The sequence below is a fragment of the Peromyscus californicus genome, unplaced genomic scaffold (genome assembly GCF_007827085.1).
Source record: "Peromyscus californicus insignis strain IS unplaced genomic scaffold, ASM782708v3 Scaffold_3__1_contigs__length_106647218, whole genome shotgun sequence".
Taxonomy (NCBI): domain Eukaryota; kingdom Metazoa; phylum Chordata; class Mammalia; order Rodentia; family Cricetidae; genus Peromyscus; species Peromyscus californicus.
In genome coordinates, this window is record NW_026294551.1 from 7,031,513 (window position 1) to 7,051,440 (window position 19,928).

At 48.9% G+C, this 19,928-nt stretch overlaps 1 protein-coding gene across 1 annotated transcript; it reads right to left on the reverse strand.

Moving 5' to 3' along the window:
• Nucleotides 1-7,884: 7,884 nt before the first annotated feature.
• On the reverse strand, nucleotides 7,885-17,097 carry LOC128122448 (E3 ubiquitin/ISG15 ligase TRIM25-like). Its single transcript, XM_052758035.1, has 6 exons — nucleotides 15,643-17,097; nucleotides 11,594-11,689; nucleotides 11,209-11,442; nucleotides 10,088-10,250; nucleotides 9,836-9,898; nucleotides 7,885-8,867 (listed from the first exon to the last, which is right to left on the reverse strand). Exons 1-6 carry the CDS (start codon nucleotides 16,333-16,335, stop codon nucleotides 8,308-8,310), a joined length of 1,809 nt encoding a protein of 602 aa, XP_052613995.1. The 5' UTR covers nucleotides 16,336-17,097; the 3' UTR covers nucleotides 7,885-8,307.
• Nucleotides 17,098-19,928: the final 2,831 nt, after the last annotated feature.

Genomic DNA, 19,928 nt, shown 5'->3' on the forward strand with positions numbered 1-19,928 from the left:
TAAACTATGGCCCATGGAGTAGTTACCTAGTTTTGTGAATAAAACTTTATTGACCTCAGGTCTGAGGTTAGAGTAAGAGGGAGACAAGGAATGTAAACATCACCATGGATTTGCTCTTTATTTACCCATTTTGATAGTCTGACCATTGTGGGGATTTGCACTGATGTTGGGGAATGTTATAATAAAGCGTTGTGCATCATGGTTACTGAGTTGACACGCCCTCTTGCCTCAAGCTTAGGGCCCACCTTACTATTATATTTTTGGTTGTGAGCCTAGCCTTGACTGGCTGAGCCATCTCTTCAGCTCATGCCCACCCTCCGCAAAGCACCTGTTCTCCACTGCCTGACCCGAGAAGCCCTGGGAGTCTAGATCTGCAGCAGGAATGTATGCTTTCCCAGTGCATGCTGTTTCAAAGGTGGGGAGAAGGGCTGAGAAAGGTATCCGCAACAACACCTGCTGATGGGCCACAGTCTAAAGCATCTTCAGGGAAGGTGGAAATGGAGACAGAGGAGGGATAGGCAGGTTTTGACCCCTGCTGAGATACAGAAGACACAGTCAGCCTCAAGGTGTTGTAGAGTATCCACCAGAGAAGACTGTTAGGACATGGGTTTAAGACAAAAGAAGAAAGTCTTTATTTGCCAGCCAGTGGCTACATTGGGTGTTCGGGTTCCCAGTACAGCACTGAGTCTTTCTCAGGGTGAGCTTTTAAAACACATATTCTTGACATACTTCAGTTAACAAGAACAGTTAGCCAGAAGCAAAACTACAGAAGCCAAAAAGCAAGGTTGGTACATTAGAGATTTTCCCAGAACTATGGACTTTGATTTTTTTTTTTTTTTTTTTTTTTGGTTTTTCGAGACAGGGTTTCTCCGTGTAGCTTTGCGCCTCTCCTGGAACTCACTTGGTAGCCCAGGCTGGCCTCGAACTCACAGAGATCCGCCTGGCTCTGCCTCCCGAGTGCTGGGATTAAAGGCGTGCGCCACCACCGCCCGGCTGATTTTTTTTGTTGTTGTTGTTTTTGTTTTTTGTTTTCATTTTGGACGGAAAATGTTTTCATTTTGGCAGGTGGTACTGTCTATGTGTTGTTTTATGGCCTGAATAGGACTTCCATCATGGAGTCAGTTGTGCTAAAGTCTGGGGGCCTACTAAGGTATGTTACAAAGGGAGGCGGAAAGGCAAGGCGTGACAGGGAAGGAAGCAGGACAGCACTCTGCTGGTCACACACCCAGCCTCCCTTCACTCAGGATCTGAGTGGTCCTCGCACTCACACTGCGAGAGTTCCTCAGTCCTTGTATCAACTCTTTACAATTTGCTAGGTATCAGGTGTTGCAAGTCTTTGTCCTGCCAGCCAGCTCCCAAATCATGACATGGAGACTTATTATTATTATTATTGTTATTATAATACTTATTATTATTAATTATGAAAGCTTGACTGATAGCTTAGGCTTGTTTCTAACTAGCTCTTATAACTTAAATTAACCCATATCTTGAAAACATACCTAACATGACCGTAAATTTGATTGTTATAGATGACAAACTACTAACCTGTATTTCTTTATTATCCTAAATAGCTTTCAAGGACCAAAACGTTACATTTTCAAGTGAGCTGCATAGGTATAATACCTTAAACAAGAAATAGAAACATATAATACAATATAACAAAAATAACCTTAACTTTGTATCATTTTACAAAAATCCATATCAATGTTAAATATTTGAGACTAGTGGTTGTTAAAAGTAAACCCAACAATTACTTTTTAAAAATCTCATTTCTATATTATATCCCCCCCCCTTTTCCCTTTAGAAAGAGATTCCAGAATCTCCTTTGTTCAGTTGTTTTTCTGACCATGACCAATAACAATTTCTATTCACCCCTCCAAACAATGACTCACCCAATGACCCACCAAATGACCAAAAACCACCCACCCTACCTCTTGGAATGTGGGTGTTGTATTCTCTAGGCTGCTTCCTGTTGTCTGGGGGTGCTGGTATCTTTAGGGGATCCTGAGAAAATTGGGATAATGGTCAAGTCCTGGGAGAGTTAGCTGTATCATTTTTTGTCCAGTCTCTATGTAATGAGAAAGTGCAAGGCTTAACTGAAGTCCCGGCTGAAGTGTTCTGTGAGGTTGGACCATCTCAGCCAGCAGCCTTGAAGCTGTTCTGGATGCAGAACTCTGAGGAAACTGTAACAGAGGCACTCCGAGAGGCTGCATCACCTGGGCCACCCATTTTTATTGGTGTCTGGTCCCCTTGTTCTGTCTTGTAGTTTTTTAAGGTTTATTTCTTTATATCTGTAGCCAGAATTTTCAGGGGGTCTTCCCCAATCAAATCTGATCTCTATCAACCTTGAATGAATCCACAGCCTTTTGTTTTCTGTGGAAACAAAAGTATAACCTCTTCCCAATGTAACATATTTTTTGACTTCCATTTTGAAGTTAGGACATTTTTAAAATATATAGGTTGGTTTAATTTAGTAGCTTTTATAATCTAGTGTCTCTTAGCAGCTGATGTTTGCTCATCAGCAATCAAAAAATTGAAAGTCGCACTCGGGAGGCAGAGGCAGGCGGATTTTTGTGAGTTCGAGGCCAGCCTGGACTACAGAGTGAGTTCCAAGAAAGTGCAAAGCTACACAGAGAAACCCTGTCTTGAAAAACCAAAAAAAAAAAAAAAAAAAAAAAAAAAAAAAAAAAAAAAAATTGAAAGTCAATACAACACCATACAGGATCCAGATTCTTGGTGTATTTTCCATTTTTATGCTTGCAGCTTATCCTTTTCATATTTTTATTTTTTCTTTAAAGACTTTATATTACTATTTATAAACTTTTTTCTATGACTGTCTATACCCATTTTCTTTTCATTTTTAAGCCTATACACATCTTTTAAAAACACTATAACCTGCCGGGCGGTGGTGGCGCACGCCTTTAATCCCAGCACTCGGGAGGCAGAGCCAGGCGGATCTCTGTGAGTTCGAGGCCAGCCTGGTCTACAAAGTGAGTTCCAGGAAAGGCGCAAAACTACAGAGAAACCCTGTCTCGAAAAAAACCAAAAAAAAAAAAAAAAAAAACAAAAAAACACTATAACCTATTTAGAGGTTCTTCCTGTCTGGGTTTGCTTTACTGTGTATCTATAACCTTTTCTGTCTGCATGAACAAAACTTAAACTGCCAAGCAGCTTAGCTAATGGCCTGTTAGTGACTCAACTCTGCAGGCAGTGGCCGGGAGATGCGTCTCTGTACTGAGGCCTTCATGAGAGACTGCAGGACTATGAAGCTGAGTTTGGCTCTGTTTTTGTGTTTGGAACCTTTTTAAAAAAACTTTCTCAGGTTTTACGTGGAAATACATGACTCCATGTTGGATGCCATTGAAGGATGCTCCTTTGTTACAAGTCTTTCACTGTCATGCCTGCCAGCTCCCAAATCACAACATGGAGACTTATTATTAATTTATGAAAGCTTGGCCAATAGCTTAGGCTTGTTTCTAACTATCTCTTATAACTTAAATTAACCTATATCTTCTAATCTATTTTCTTTTACCTGTCTTGGTTACCTTTACTTTGTAATGTCCATACTGCTTGCTCTGTGTCCTAGCATATCCCCCTTCTTCTTCTCAGCATCCTCTCTGCCCCGAAAACCCTGCCTAGCTATTGGCCGTTCAGCTTTTTATTAAACCAATATGAGTGACACATCTTCAGTGTACAAAATTATTCCACAACCATCAGACATGCATTAAACACCAGAGACACAAAGGTGTGATACCCAGATAACCTAAGCCTGGTGAAGTCACACATGAAGTCTAATGTAGAGTGTGCGCAGGAGGGACATTGTACAGAGGGTGTTATGGATGCAGAAAAGAGGCAGCACCTGGCTTAGTACAGAGTTCAAGACCAGCTCCCTGGAACTCAATTAGCTGTGTCCCAAGGAATGAGCAGGAATAAGACAGGTATGAGTGTGGGTGTGGAAGGATGCTCCAGGCAGAGAGAGGTATTGGCAAAAGCCAGGAGGTGAGATGCTTTGGGAGGAAACAAGGAGTGGGGATGAGTGTGGGGTGGTGAGGAAGGTCAGTGAAGCTGCCAGAGACTGATGTTCAGAGGAACAGCCAAGGGCTAGGGGTAGAGGACTGGCCCTCGGGGCAGGATGAAGGCAGCCCCAGTTCTCCTGAACTGGTGCATGTCCTCTCCCAGATTTCCTTCTAGGAAAAGTGCGACAGAGACTTTATAATGCTCTGGAGTGCCCAACGTGCCAGGAAGGACCTCAACCAGGGCATCCTGAATAGCCAGCCTGCTCCTTTGGTGGAGGGATGGGTGAAGGGCTCTATTCCAGGCTGTGGCCTTCTGGTCTCAACTCCCTCCCTTTGTCTATCTATGGGAATGGGATGATGGGATGCCAATAGCATCTCTTGGCCCTTCTTGGACCCTTGACTCTGGCCAAACTTGAAGTAACATTACAAAAACAATGCCCTGTTGGGGGTGGTGGCACATGCCTTTAATCCCAGCACTTGGGAGACGGAGGTGGGAAGATCTCTGAGTTCGTCTGCAGAGTGAATTCCAGGATAGACAGGACTACACAGAGAAACCCTGTCTCAACACAACACAACACAACACAACAAAACAAAGGGTAGACTGCTTGGGTTTGAGTCTAGGCTTCCCAAGCACTTTGTCTGTGTGACCTTGGGCAGTCCTCCTAACCTCTCATCCCTCAGTTTCCTCATTGTGCTATGGGGGTGATTAATATGCTATGAGGATTAAATGCTAATATGCTCTTCATTTTCTAGAAACATGGCTGGCACTAGGCAAGTGTTCCTTAAAAGCAGAATTCCTTGGCTGATGAGTTGGCTCAGCAGGTAGATGTACTTCCTGCCAAGTCTGATGACCTGGGTTTGATCCCCAGGACCCACAAGATGGAAGCGTAGAACCAACTCAGGCAAACTGTGCTCTGACCTCCACACTTGTACCATGGTGTGTGCACACACACACAGACACACATAAATGGTAATTTAAATAAAGCTATCTATCTGTCTGTCTGTCTGTCTGTCTATCTATCTATCTATCTAGACTGTTCAGCCCTGGCTGTTCTGAACTTATGTAGGTCAGCTTGGCCTCAAACTCACAGACATCAACCTGCCTCTGTCTCCCAAAAGTTGGGATTAAAAGCATGTGCTGCCACATCCGGCCAATCTTTTTATATGGGATAATACAGAATATGAAAAACATTTTTTTTTTGAGACAGGGTTTCTCTGTGTAACCCTGGCTGTCCTGGAACTCACTCTGTAACCCAGGCTGGCCTCGAACTCACGGAGATCCATCTGCCTCTGCCTCCCAAGTGCTCAGATTAAAGGTGTGAGCCGCCACCGCCCGGTGAAAAGCCTTTTTCTTTTTAAAAATTTTTATTGTTTTAACAAGTGTGTGTGTGTGTACAGGGGTGCAGGTGACCTCAGAGTGTGGAATTCCCAGGAGTCGGTGTTACTGGCTTTCATGAGCCAAGCAACATGGGTGCTGGGAACTGAACTCAGGGCCTCTGGAAAAGCAGGAAGCATAGTGCTCTTAACCACTGAGCCATCTCTCTATCCCTGCCCACCAAACACTCCTAAAAATGAAGTAACCTAGGGATTCTACTCTTTCTTTTCTTCTTCCTTTCTTTCTTTCTTCTCTCTCTCTCTCTCTCTTTTTTTTTTTTTTTTTTTGAGACAGGGTTTCTCTGTGTAGCTTTGCGCCTTTTCCTGGAACTTACTTGGTAGCCCAGGCTGGCCTCGAACTCACAGAGATCCGCCTGGCTCTGCCTTCCGAGTGCTGGGATTAAAGGCGTGCGCCACCACCGCCGGGCTTCTCTCTCTCTTTCTTTTTCTCCAACAAGATCTATTTAGCCCTGACAGGCTTGTAGACCAGGTTGGCCTCAGCTTCCTGACTACCGTGATTAAAGACATCTGGCACCACAGCATGTAGTGGTAAACTTGGTCACCCCACACTCAGCACTAGGGGAGGGGAGCGGCAGGAGGTCAAGGCCAGTTTCAGCCACACTGACTTGGAGGTCAGCCTTATTACATAATGAGAGCCTGTTTCAAAACAAGATGAAGCAAAACATGTAAAACCAACCCAAACCAAAGATTCCCATTAGAAACTCACCCCCCGACAGATGCAGCTCAGGGGTAGGGCCTGTGTGGGGTGGGGTAAAGCTAAGCCCTAACTTTTGTATCTCCCTCTCCATCAAAGAAATTTACCAAGTCTGAGAGCAGGAACTGGAGAATTTAAAGGTGTAGGTGGCATTCCAGAGTGAGTTCCCACCCTGGCTTCTTCACCTGGAGTGGGAATGGCGTGGGAGGAAGACACAGTCATTCTAGAACTCTTGCCGACCTCAGCGCACTGTGAGTCCCCTTCTATGATACAGAGCTCAATTGACATTAATATAGTCACACTTCCCTACTGGATACAGTATAATTCACGCACAGTGATTTTTTGCTGTGCTGGAGGTTGAACCCAGGGTGTTGAGCACGCCAGGAAAGCGCTCTCCCACGGAGTGACATCCTCAGGTGGGTACCTGTATCATGTGTACCGACCACATGGAAGAAATTAGAAGGCCCATTTCCTCCAATATGATTTTTACCCTCTGAGACATGTTCTTCTGTGAAGTGGTGTGCTAAGCTATGGCCAAAGGGACCTCAACATTTTGTTTTACTGGCTTGAGGACACTCCCTCTAGTGATAACACATGGAGTCCCCAAATACAGAGTCCCCAAATAAGGAATCCCCAAATGAAGAACAACTGTTTAAGAAAGTAAAAGATACAAATTTTCGGATGTGTGTCCCAGGGTACCATGGCTTCTCACACACCACCCTGTAGCTACATGTCCTAGCGATCTGGGGGGTGGGGGTGGAGGCGTTGGCAAAGCAGCTCCCTACAGGAAGCAGCAATCCTCCTGCCTCAGCCTCCTGAATGCTAGAATTACAGGTGTGATCCACCACATGTCCTGCTGGCTCTCTTCCTGATCCAGGGGGAATGACAGTCAGGTGGGAAGGCATGATCGAGGCCTTAGGCATAAGGAAAGCCTCTCTCCTCAATACAGAGGAAGAGTTTCATAGCCTTGCCCCCTACAGGAACAGCAGCCCATGGGAAATAAGTCAGGGGCTGAGACAAGACTCCAGGTAGAAAGACTACCTCTCTGTCACAGGACGGCACCTCTGGAGACCTTCAAAGCACGACATTGCTCTCCTCACCCCGAAAGGGGTGCCTCAAGGAGAAAACAGGGTTACTAATTTCTCTGGGTACAGGCAGGGCAGGGGTTGAATTCCCAAGTGCCCTCGTGGTGGGGTACCGCCTAGTCTGGCTGTCAGCTGCCTTGCCCTAGGGGCTTTTCTCTTTCTTATGACCTTTATCAGTTCGTGGATCATTAACTTGGTGGAGGCCTTTCTTTAAACCAGTAGGAACTGTGGCTGGCTGAGTCTGGAAATTCAGAGTGCTTTCCTAATGGACAGGAACCCTCGACTTGGGGGGCAGGGGGTGGCAGGGTCCCTTAGCAGGAGCCTGTACTGGCCTTGGATGAAGCTACACTGTACAGAATTCCAGGCCTCTCATTGGGCAAGATAGATTACAAAAGCCTGGGTGTCCACAGCCGGTGAGTGGAGTGGGCTCATCAGGGTGGGGGGCAGGGAACCGCTCTCACACAAATCATGAAGATGAGGGTGGGAGGTATAGATTGCCCCCGCCCCCATCCATAGCCCTCTGTGCTGCCAACCACCACTGACTGGAGACACTCTGCTCTAGTGAGGTCAGCTGCTCTGCCCACCACCTCTCACCTGGACCTCCGTCGGCCCACTGGTCCTGCATCTAAGACAGGGCTGGGCTCCTCAGCCCTAACCTTCCGGTCCCCAGATAAGCTAGAACTCTGACCAACTCTCCAGGGTCACTCACTTCACAGATGGGCCACCTGGAGAGAGAAGCCGCTTGGCTTAAGTCTTGCCTAGTCTGAGGCTTCACAGCCTTTGAAGACAGTGGGGAGCGACAAGTATGAGCCTGAGAAGCAAGGCCAAGGGTTGCCGACGGAGTAGGGAGCGGGTAGTGCGTAAAGCAGGATTTTGGTTTCTGAAGGACATAGGCTATCCCCATCCCTAGGGCACCTCCAGTCTGGTTCAGGTCAACTTTCCAGGCAGGCGACAGATGGCGTCCAGACTTGGCTGGGAAGCAGGTGGGCACCCACTTCTATCCTGGGCGCAGGGGAGCACACCAGGGCCCACCACCCTCTCAGCACTCCTGCTCAGCCAGTACGTAGTAGAGTCTAACTTTATTGGCAGCCAGCCTGGGCCGGCGGGCGGGCGCTGCCTATGCCTCGGGGTACTGCTTGAGTGTGAGCGAGGCCCCGCTGCTGACCATGACCGCGGGGTACAGGGGCTCCAGGAAGGAGGTGAGGAAGCGGTAGAGCAGGCTCACGCCGCCGGCCAGGCCGTAGAAGGACAGGCAGCCGGCGCCGAAGTCCAGCTCCACGCCGAGCGTGTGGTGGTAGCAGCCATGCAGCACCGTCTGCGTGTTGTTGTGCCACACGGAGAACCTGAGCGAGTCCCACTCCAGACACCACGAGTAGGGGTTGCGGCCCAGCAGGTAGACGACGTTGCGACGTGAGCGACTGCCCAGCAGCGGAGGGCTGTGGCGGTAGGTGACACCCAGGCACATCCACGAGTTGGACACCTCGGCCTCCCAGTAGTGACAGCCCTCGGACAGGCCCGGGCAGCACAGCACCTGGGGCCACTGCTTGAAGCCCACTAAAGGGGTGTTGGTGCTCGAGGGCTCCAGCAGGATGCCCAAGTTCAACACTGAGTGCGTTTCCTTGAACAAGAACAGCTCCTCGTTGGCCGTGGCGGGGTCGAAGTTCAGGTTGCAGTAACCTGCGGTGGGGGATGAAGGCACAAGGGAGCCAGGGTTATTGTTCCCGGGGCAGGGTGCTAGCAAGGAGCAGTTAGTTACAAAGGACTCAGACTGCTTCCAGCCCGCTTCCAGCCCAGGTTCCTAGAAGTGGCACCCTCTCTACCTACTGGTTTATTTTTATTTATTTTATTTTTGTGCTTCTGAGCCCAGCTTAGCCCAGGGTGACCTTGAACTTGATGCTGCTGCCCTGCCTCAGCCTCCCCAGTGCCAGATTACAGACATGAGCCGCCACACTACTCCTTAAAATAGCTCAGTTTAGCCCGCTCTTGGGAGGCAGAGGCAGGTGAATCTCTGAGTTCGAGCCAGCCTGGTTTACAGAGTGAGTTCCAGGACAGCCAGGACTACACCGAGAAACCCTGTCTCCAACCCCCCACCCTGCCCAAAAGAAAGCCCAACTCAGGTGAGGCTGTACCAGACAGCATGGAGGAGTAAGACCCTGGGCAACTCCCCCAACCCCCTCCCCCCAAAGATTCCTAACATAATCACCTTCCTTATTTGTTCAGGAATGAGACTGGAGGAGGGCAAAGGGTTCCTGGCCGAGATGACCCACAGGTCAAAGGTGTTCCCTATCTGACCCTCAATATCTCAGAAGCCTTGGGATTTGGTCCTAGGGCCAAGGCCAGGGAAAGGGCCTATAGGGACATCAAACCTGGAGTTGGAGGAATAAATAAGGCCTACTCCAGTTGACTTGACTAATCCCCCAGCCACAGAAGAGCTGCCTTTGAGGTAGAAACAGACAGGCTCTCTCTCTCTCTCTTCCTATCAGGGTCTTGAGCCCAGGCTAAGTCTGAGGTCCCCAGTCTGCAGTGAGAGGTCAGGAAAGAGAAAAGGAGGTGCTTCGGAAGCAGGTGGGGCAGGGAAGGCACAGCCCCCAGGGGTCCCTCTCCTTTCCCCCTCCCCCAGGTTGGCCTCTGGTTTGAGAACTCACGCTGGAGTAGTGTTTTCCTGTCCACAGCTCCGGGCAGCACCTCATAGCAGTTTATCTTGATGCCTGGGGGGATGGAGAAGCTTTGCTGAGGACCCCCTTACATCCCAGCATCCTTCCTGAGAGGGGCTTGGCCAATCCCAGAGCCCATGTGACCTGGGAGGGGTGCACACAGGCAGGCAGGGCTCCACAGTCACTGCCCCGTGGGGAGGTGCCACTCCCAAGCGACAAGACGCAGACTTCTCAGAGACTGACCCTTCAAGAGCAGCTGGTTGATGAAGCTACGACCTATGTCCATCAGCCGGATGCGGAGCTGGGCCAGGGTCTCTGGCAGCTGAAGGAAGCTCTGTGTCTCCTCACAGTTGGCGCCCATCAAGGGTTCCATGCAGGCCGGGATGTGCTTGAGTCTGGGGAAGTCCTGTTATGCAGAAAGGGGCAGCTAGTACCCCTGTAGCCACGGCTCAGGCACCTGCCAGGGGCACCTCCATGGGCATGTGGAAGAGATGTTGCCCATTTTCAAATGTGAGCGTCTGTCTCCTCCTAGTTGTTTGGATAGGGTGTTGATGGTGGTCTGGCTGCTGGAGAAAACAGCTGGAGGAATTCAGTTGAACCTTTACTTGCTCAGAAAGATCATTGCCAAGTTCATCCTGTTGTCCAGAGATGGACAAGGGAGGAATGATCTTTGACATCTGTCCAGGAGTATGAGGGCAATTTAAGGAAGGAGATCCATGTTAGGAGGTCCCAGTAATAGGGCTTGGTCCCTGTGCATAGAGAAAGTCGCTGCCACTATCTGGTCAGCCACCCTGCCTGGCACTTCCCCATCCCTACATTCACCTCCCACCCCGACCTTGCAGTAACATCAGACCATGGCTAGGGAGGAAAATGAATTTCAATACATAGACTGGCTTGACCTCACTTCTGGCTGTGGTTTTGGGGGGGATTATTTTACATACACTGAGTCCTAGGGCACTCCCCATCTTCTCCTGGGACTCAAAAGCAGGGAAGTGAAGGGAGAGAACTGATCTCTGCAGGCAGTACAGGAAAAGCAGCGGGTGTTGGTGAGAGCTCAGGATGCTGACCTGGGGCTCTCCCAGTCAGAGAAGTGGGCAAGGCAATGCAGATTCACACCCTGATCACTTTGTCCCAGGTCTGGGTACATCCATGTGTGTGTGTGTGTGTGTGTGTGTGTGTGTGTGTGTGTGTGTGTGTGTGTGTGTATGTGTGTGTGTGTATGTGTGTATGTGTGTGTGTGTGTGTATGTGTGTGTGTGTATGTGTGTGTGTATATGTATGTGTATATGTGTGTGTGTGTGTGTGTGTGTGTGTGTGTGTGTGTGTGTGTGTGTGTGTCTGTCGTGGAGGGAAGAGGGGTCTTGCCTGTAGGAACTGCTCATCGCTCCTGTTGGTGAGCAGGCTCTGGAGCCAGACGCTGTCCCCCTCCAACTTGAGGAGCCGGCTGTGGCTTTGCTGGATAGAGTTGCCCAGCTTTCTCAGGGCAGTCGCTTCCTCTTTCTCCACAAAATCCAAGACCTTTATCTGCAGCTGTTTAATCTCATGAAGGATCTCTGAGAAGCAGTTGTTCACCTCATCTCGCACTGTCTGAATCAGTTTCTGGGGTGGGTGTGTAGGGGGACATCCCTGAATTCCAATCCTACACCCAACTCTCCTGGTCCAAAACCAAGGCAGGCATCCCCTCCCTCCCCATGATCCCATGCAGTTTCTGGGAGGTCCCATGAGCTATCAGGACGCCTTACTGCCTTACCGAGAGAAAGCTTACTCGTCCCTGGTGCTTCTGGCTGTCAGAGGCGATGATGAGCATCTGGTTTTCCACATTGGCCTGAATCTTCCGAACTTCCACCTGGAACGTGTGGTGGTAGGGCAGAAGCGAGTGAGGGGCAGAGGAAGAGCCAATCCAGGAAGAGATAAACCCCTTGTATTCACAGGCTTCTGTGAGCCTAAGACCAGGGCTGAAGGGCAGATGTCCTGTCATTTATGCTGGCTTTTGTGTAGTGCATTCCTGCTGAGCTCCTGGCCTGGCTCCAGAAAGTAGCACCTAGCCCTAATCCTTTCTTTGTTTAACCACACTTTTTGTTTCTCTTATCGCCCTATGTGAGTCTTGTCTGAGAGTCAAGGATCAGAGAGTCTCCCAAGGATCAAAGGCCTATGCAAAACTTGGTTCAGGAAACCCGGGAAAATTGTGGTACCTGAGAAATCAAGTAATTTGCACTTGGCATTTTGTCTCTGGGAGCTCCTTTTAGGTTGCTTTGAAGGTAAGGAGATTAACTGGCTAAACCGTAAACAGAAAGAAATAAAAATGCCCTAGGCAAAGGGATAGTGCTTCAGTCCTTCAAGGCTGGACCCCCTTGCAGCCATGAAAGGCTAGATTCATTCTTAAGATGCCTCTGAGTCTTCTTTCCACGGATCCGTGTGAACCCACACACCTGTGTCGTGACACACAGCAACACTTTTGTTCTTTCACTGCCTCAGAATCTGCTTCCTCATTCATAGGAATCAGTTTCTTTGCTCCTAAAAGTGATGAGCACAGGACTTCAGGACACAGGAAGGTGCTGGGAAGGGTTCAATGGCTTGAGCTAGGTAGGAAGTGGTGAAACCACACTCCTGGGTACCGGGGCCATGCTGCTTAGCTCCATTCGCCCACAGGTACTTGTATTAGAACAGGGAGAATAGTGCTTTGGCAAGTTCCTGTAGGGAAGATGGTGCTGGCCAACCTGTAAGTCCAGGCAGGGCTTCCTTCTTTTGAGAGGCTCACAGTGAAACAGCGGTCAGTTGAACTAAATTATGTGTTCAGTGATGCCATTGCTTTTGTTTTTCTGATGTAAGTTCCTGTTCTTTTTTTTTTTTTTTTTTTTTTTTTTTTTTTTTTTTTTTTGGTTTTTCAAGACAGGGTTTCTCTGTGTATAGCTTTGCGCCTTTCCTGGAACTTGCTTTGTAGACCAGGCTGGCCTCAAATTCACAGAGATCTGTCTGCCTCTGCCTCCCAAGTGCTGGGATTAAAGGCGTGCGCCGCCACCGCCCGGCCAAATTCCTGTTCTTACCAGACTGATGATGGTTGGTTATGTGAGGACAGCAGGGCTATCGAATGTACCTGATGGACTAGCTAAAATCTAAGGAGCTCACGTCTTTAAAAAAATACATACATATTAAAATTCAAAAGCAGAAGAGCAAAAAATCAGGTGCTGAGGAAGTGTAGACAGGAGTATCTTCAACCTTATAGGGAGTTCAAGACCAGACTGGGCTACTGGAGACCCTGCCCTTGAGAGGAAGGGGCTGGTAGGAACAGAAGAAAGAGGAGAGGAAGTTACCTTAAGCTGCAGTGTGTGTGTGTGTGTGTGTGTGTGTGTGTGTGTGTGTGTGTGTGTGTGTATGTATACACATGTTTTTTTTTGTGTGTGTGTATACACATGTGTTTGTGTGTGAGTCTACTTGTGTGCACAGGTGCATGTATATGTGGAAACCAGAGGCCAACATTAGGTATTTCCCTCAATCACTTGCTGCTGTATTTTCTTTCTTAAAAAAAAAAAAAAAATGCTGTGAGACAGAGCCAGGCGGATCTCTGTGAGTTCGAGGCCAGCCTGGTCTACAGAGTGAGTTCCAGGACAGCCAGGGCTACACAGAGAAATCCTGTCTTGAAAAACCAATAAATACATTCATTGTATGTGTATGGGTGTTTTGCCTGCATGCATGCAGATACACCACATGTGAGTGTGCGTGCGTGCGTGTGTGCGTGCGTGTGTGCGTGCGAGCATGCTTGCATGCATGCATGGTGTCAGATCTGGAACTGGAGTTACAGAGGTTATGGTGCCAGGAGCTGAACCCAGGTCCTCTGTGAGGACAGTGTTCTTGAGTGCTGCATCTCTCTCCAGCCCTCCCCCCTCTTTTTCTGTAGCAGGGTCTCTCACTGAACAGCTCATTGATTCAGCTAGACTAGCCAGCCGGCGAGCCTCTGCATCTCCAGTGTACCACCATGCCTGGCTGTTGGTACATGGGGGCTGAGCTCAGGTTCTCACGCCTATAAAAACAAGCACTTTACTTACTGAGCCAGTTCCCCAGTCTGGTTTTTATTTGGGGGTGGCAGAGTTTATTTTATGTAGCCCGTAAAAGTTCAGGCTGACCTTGAACTTGGGGTCCTTTTGCCTAAGCCATTTAAGGGCTAGTGCTTCTGGTATGCCCAGTTTTTGTTTTATTTGATTATCATTTTTTATGTGTATGGGTGTTTTTACCTAGATGTAATGTCTGTGCACCCTGTGTGTGCCTGCTGGCTGTGGAGATGTAAGCCACCATGTCAGTATCGGGAACAGAACCCAGGACTTTTAACCGCTGAAATGGGGTCCCACTCTGTAGGCCTAGTTGGCTTGAAACTAGCTATGTAGACCAGGCTAACCTTAAACTCAAAGCCATCTTCCTGTTTCAGCCTCCTGAGGGTTGGAAACAGATTACAGGGGTGTATGCATTGTGTTTAAATCTTGATAATGTTGAAATAAACTTTTTTTTTTAATGCTTGTTTTTACTTTCACAATAACCTGTTCCTGCGCAACCTGTTGGAAGGCTCATTTCTCAGAAGCTGTGCCAGCCGTGAGAGCCTTCACCTCCCTCTCTCAAGACTGCAGTGAACACAAGCACATAGGGTCCTAGGAGTGTTGCTTAATGAAGTGGTCACAGGGTTTCCTCTAGTGAACTAGACACGGTGAAGGGTAGGGAAGACTGCTTCAGCGAAAACTAAAGGAAGACCACGGGAAGAGCTAGGAAGGAACTGATGTCTCTTCCGAGGAGTTATTTTTTTAAACATTTTATCTGTTATTTTATATGCATGGATGTTTTTCCTGCATGCACATAAGAGGGCTTCTGGTCCCCCTGGAACTGGAGTTACAGCTGTGAGCCGCCATGTGGGTGCTGGGAATCAAACCCAGGTCCTCTAGAAGAGCAGCCAGTGCTCTTAGCTGCTGAGCCATCTCCCCAGCTGCCCTTTCTGTGGCTTCTTGAGAGAAGCAAGTCACAGGGGTTTCCTGGATACATCTTTAATGGAGACGGCTGTAAGCAACCTTTCCCACCCCGTCACCATCTTGTTCACTATAGACGGAGACTTCTGACGTGCAGTTCTGCACTCTCCTTGTTAACCTCACCTCCTTCCTGTGCTGTAACACGACTCGTCATGCTAGCAGCTGCCTAACTTAGAAAACTTATTACTGTGGGGCATGTGTGCGTGCCAAGGCTCACGTATGGATGTCAGGGCTCATCTTTTTTTCACTCTTTTTTTTTTTTTTTGAGATAGGGTTTCTCTCCGTAGCCCTGGCTGACCTGGAACTCTCTCTGTAGACCAGGCTGGCTTCAAACTCAGAGATCTGCCTGCCTCTGCCTCTCAAGTGCTGGGATTAAAGGTGTGCACCACCACCACAAGACCTTTTTTTTGAGACATAGTCTCTCTATGTAGCTCTCTGGCTGTCCTGAAATTCACTATGTAGACCAGGCTGGCCTCTACTTCCCAAATGGTGGCATTAAAGGCATGCATCATCACAACCAGCTCTCCTTGCACTTAAATGCAGGTTTTGAGGATGGAACTTAGATCATCAGGATAGAAAGCACCTTTACCCTCTGACCCATTTCACAGACCCAGCCTATCTGTCTTTTGAGACGGGTTCTCCTGTCGCTTACGTTGCCTGGGCTCTCAAACGCCTGCCTTCGAATCTCAAGTATTTGGTGCTGTTAAGCCTGGGTCGAGCTGTGTTCCCTTCCTCCAGGGAAATGTGCCAGCCTCCGAGAACCTGGAGCACCCTCCTCCTCACCCCTCCGCACCTCCTTGCGGGCCCGTTCATCCTCCAGCGGGGTGGTGTCATGGTTCTTGTGCTCCTCCAGCAGGCAGGTTCCACACACGCAGCTGCCCTCTGTGCGGCAGTATAGCTGCGGCAGCTTGCGGTGTTTACGGCACAAGCGGTTCTTGAGGTCCCACACGGGCTCCAGCAGCTGGTGGTCCTGGAACAACTGGTCCTCAAAGTGGCTGCGCAGGTGTTTCTCGCATAAGGAAGCCATGCATTGCAAGCATGACTTGACTGACCTCAGCTTTTGTGGGGAGCAGAAGTCACAGGGCACGTCTGTGGGGCCAGCCAGGTTCCACAAGGGCCCTGAGGTCTGGCCCTTGGCCTGGGTGAAGCAAGCCACCATCTCCCCAAGGATGACATTCTTGCAGAGGCGGGGCCTAGTGGGAAAGGTCTCTCTGCACTGGGGACAATAGTATGTCTCCCCGATGGCAGCCTGGTGGTCCCAGAAACTCTGGAGGCAAGTCATGCAGAAGTTATGGCCACAGGCGGTGGTGACGGGGTTTCGGAACACCTCCAGGCAAATGGGACAGAGGACTTGTTCTTCCAACATGCATTGACTGCTGTTGCTCATCAGGAACTGCATTTGGGAAGCTCTGGAGGACTGGGAAGGGAGCTGCAAGGGGACTTGGTCCTGCCCTGATCCTGAGAAGACAGAGAAAAATCCAGGCATAGCAGGGGCGGGGAGCAGGGCATGTCCCTTTGCACCAGGGACATGGTCTTGCACACCAGGGACATGGTCTTTACGCCATGGGCCTGCTCCTTTTCACAGCATTTTTCTCTCAGAAGCGGCTGCCTGACCATGGGGTACCAGGGCTGTATCATCAGCCAGTTTCCATGGGGTTGGACATGAGAATCCTATCTCCTGGTCTCAGCCTCAGTTAGGGATAAGGCAGAGAAAGGGCAGAAGGAAGGACAGGGTGACATGGGGAAGGGGCCATTTCCTTGGTACTCAGGAGGGGAGGTCAGAAACTTGAACTCACGTGAGACCTTCGGCATGTCAGCGAGAGTCCGATAGTTGCTGTCCTATGCCAAGAAGGAAAGACCCACAGATACTCAGGTACCAAGACCTGGCCTGAACCTCACTCACCAGCTGCTGAGAGTGTCCCCCATCTGTCACCTCGTGTCCTACCTGGGGACTGATGATTGCCACCTTCTTACTTTTCCCTGTGGCTGCTGTTTCATGGTTTTCCTATCCAGATGCCCTTTCTTTGAGGATGGCCCAGGTTTTGCTGATGTCACAATTCAGATGCAGCCAGCCCCTGCATCCTGCCTGTGATGTCATCAGGGCACAGGTGCGCCACGGGGCAGGCTGCAGCGCTGTGCAGTGCTGATGCATTTTGCTTCCCCATGGATGGATTCTCAGGTCCGGAGACTCCGTCTCTTGTGGCAGAGTAGCTACCGGCAGCTAGGATCACTTGCAGCTGATGTAATATCTGCTCATATTTCTGACCAAAGAGGGAAAAATGGCCAGTGAGCAGCAGGAGGGTCTTGGGAGCTTGTTTTTTCTCTCTGGAGTGTGATTCTTGTGAGTGTTAGCATTCTGAACTTCCCCTTGGGGACCCACCCAGCGTCCTGATATCTTCTTACATAAAGCCTCCATTAAGAGGAAAAAACTCTCCTCCTCCTCCTTCCTGTCTCTCTCTCCCTCTCTCTATCTCTGCAAGGTGCACACCTCCATGCTCTCTCTCTCCTCCCTTTCTCCCTTCCCTTCTCCCTTTCCCCTTTAATAATAAAACTTTCCATGTGGATGCCATGCCTGCATGGTGTGAGTAACTTTCCACCATGCCTTCTTGGCCACCGCTCACATGGTGTGTTTCCTTGGCTCAAACCCTCCAAGGCCTCTCGAGCACTGTTTCACAACAGTGAGTGGAAAGGACAAGGCCTCTTTTTGCTCTAACATGCAATCCAAGCCTTATTGGGTATTCTTTCTTCTCCTCTTCTTCAAAGATTTATTTGTTTTTATATGTATGAGTGTTTTGTCTGCATATGTGTATGTGCACCATATGCATGCAGTTCCTGAGGAGGCCAGAAAAGGGCGTCAGATCCCCTAGAACTGGAGTTATAAATGATTATGAGTCACTGTGTGAGTGTTGGGAACTGGACCCAGGTCCTTTGCAAGAGCAGCTAATGCTCTTACCCATTGAGCCGTCTCTCCATCTCTCCAGCATCCGCCTTTCCTCCTCTTCCTCTTCTCCATGCTGGTGATCACACCCAGAGCCTTACACACGCCAGGCAAATGCTATACCGTGGAGTGACATCCCCAGCCTAGCCCCAAGCGTTATCTCGATGGGCGGTTCTGTCTGCTTTCACCTTGTTTCCATTCTGGGAAGGAGAAATCGGGGATTCGCAAGCTGAAGAGAGCTGCCATCACCCTGGTTTACTCATCTCTTGAGTCTTATTTCCTGTCTTTCTGAATCCCACAGGAAAAAGCCTCTAAGAAGTTTCGGTCTGTCTATCTGCCTCAGAACACCAGCCTGACTCCTCTTGTTGTGCAGAAGAGGGGGAACAGAAGCCGGCCTCTCCTCATTGTGGGGGTTCAGAGGAAGCATTTCAGCATCTCCTCCTAATTACGGTGCCTACTGCAAGTTTTTTATAGAAATCTTACATGAGACCAATGGAGTTCTTTTTCTTTGGGGTGCTGGGCATCAAACCCAGGGCCTGGTATGTATTAGACCCCGACTTTTCACACGCTGGGCCTTGAAAAGTTTCTGGACTCCCACTAACCAAAGATGCAGCATGCATTCAGGACCTTGTGGCAGCGCTCAGCTGCCTTGCCTTACGCAACTTCCCTGAGGTCTGCACACCCACCACGTGCAGTTTGCTGGACACCTGTCATTGCCCCACAGAACCACAAACACTGTCTCACACACCTCGGCTCTGACCGGGTACTGTTGTATGTTGTGAACTGCAGTGTTTTGACTGTACATATGACGTTGTTTTGCTCTTATGGAAACAACATGGTTTAATTACAAAACCACAAAATTTTACTACTGCACTCCTCAGCATGTGTCAAGTCAGGATTCCATTAGAGCATGGTATTGAGGTTTGAAATGGTGATCCTGTGCTTGCTGGGTAAGCCCCCATCAGCTGAGGTATCTCTTCAGCACTCTTTTAGCTTCTATTTTGTGTAAGGGTGAATTTGCCCAGACTGGCCTTGAACTCATGGCATATCTAAAGATATCGTTAATTCCCTATCCTTTTGCTCTAGCCTCCCAAGTAGATGATGCTCGGGGTATGCTAGTCTTGGGCGCAGCTCCTCACCCCCGACCCTAGAGTATGTTTCACTGTGTTATCTGGCAGGATCATCATCCTGCCTTGGTTTCCAGTGTCTGGCACTCCAGGCATGGACAGATACGGCTGCCTTAGGATTTTTGTTTTGTTTTCCAAAGGGATTAAAAATAAAAGATTGCATTTGTTTTTATTCATAAAAACATTTTGCCTGTATGTATTTCTGTGCGCCACATTCCTGTAGAGGCCAGAAGAGGACATGAGATTCCCTGTAACTGGATTCCAGACGGTTGTGAGGCACTATGTGCGTGGTGGAAATCAAACACAGGTCCAGTGGAAGAGCAGCCAGTGCTCTTAAGTGCTGAGCCATCTCTCCAGCCCCCATTATAGATTCTTTCTTTCTTTCTTTCTTTCTTTCTTTCTTTCTTTCTTTCTTTCTTTCTTTCTTTCTTTCTTTCTTTCTTTCCTCCCTCCCTCCCTCCCTCCCTCCCTCCCTCCCTCCTTCCCTCCCTCCCTCCCTCCCTTCCACCCTTTCTTTTTTTTTTTTTTTTTTTAAGATTTATTTACTTAGTACAGTGTTCTGCCTGCATGTATGCCTGCAGGTCAGAAGAGGGCGCCAGATCTCATTACAGATGGTTGTGAGCCACCATGTGGATGCTGGGAATTGAACCCAGAACCTTTAGAAGAGCAGCCAGTGCTCTTAATTGCTGAGCCATCTCTCCAGCCCCCAATAATAGATTTTCAAAAAGGGAGAGCAACAAACAAACAAAAAAAAAACCCCACAAATCAGGGGCTGGAGAGATGGCTTGGCACTTAAGAGCATTGTTTGCTCTTCCAGAAGACCTGGGTGGGCTCTCTGTACCCTCACAACTGGATGTAACTACAGTTCCAAAGGATTTGATTTCTTCTGTCTTCCTTGGGCACCAGGCATACACAGGGTGCACAGACATACAGGCAGGCAAAACACCCATGCACATGAAATTATGTGTATATCAGTTGCTAAAAAAATTCTGGGACTAGAGAGATGGCTCAGTG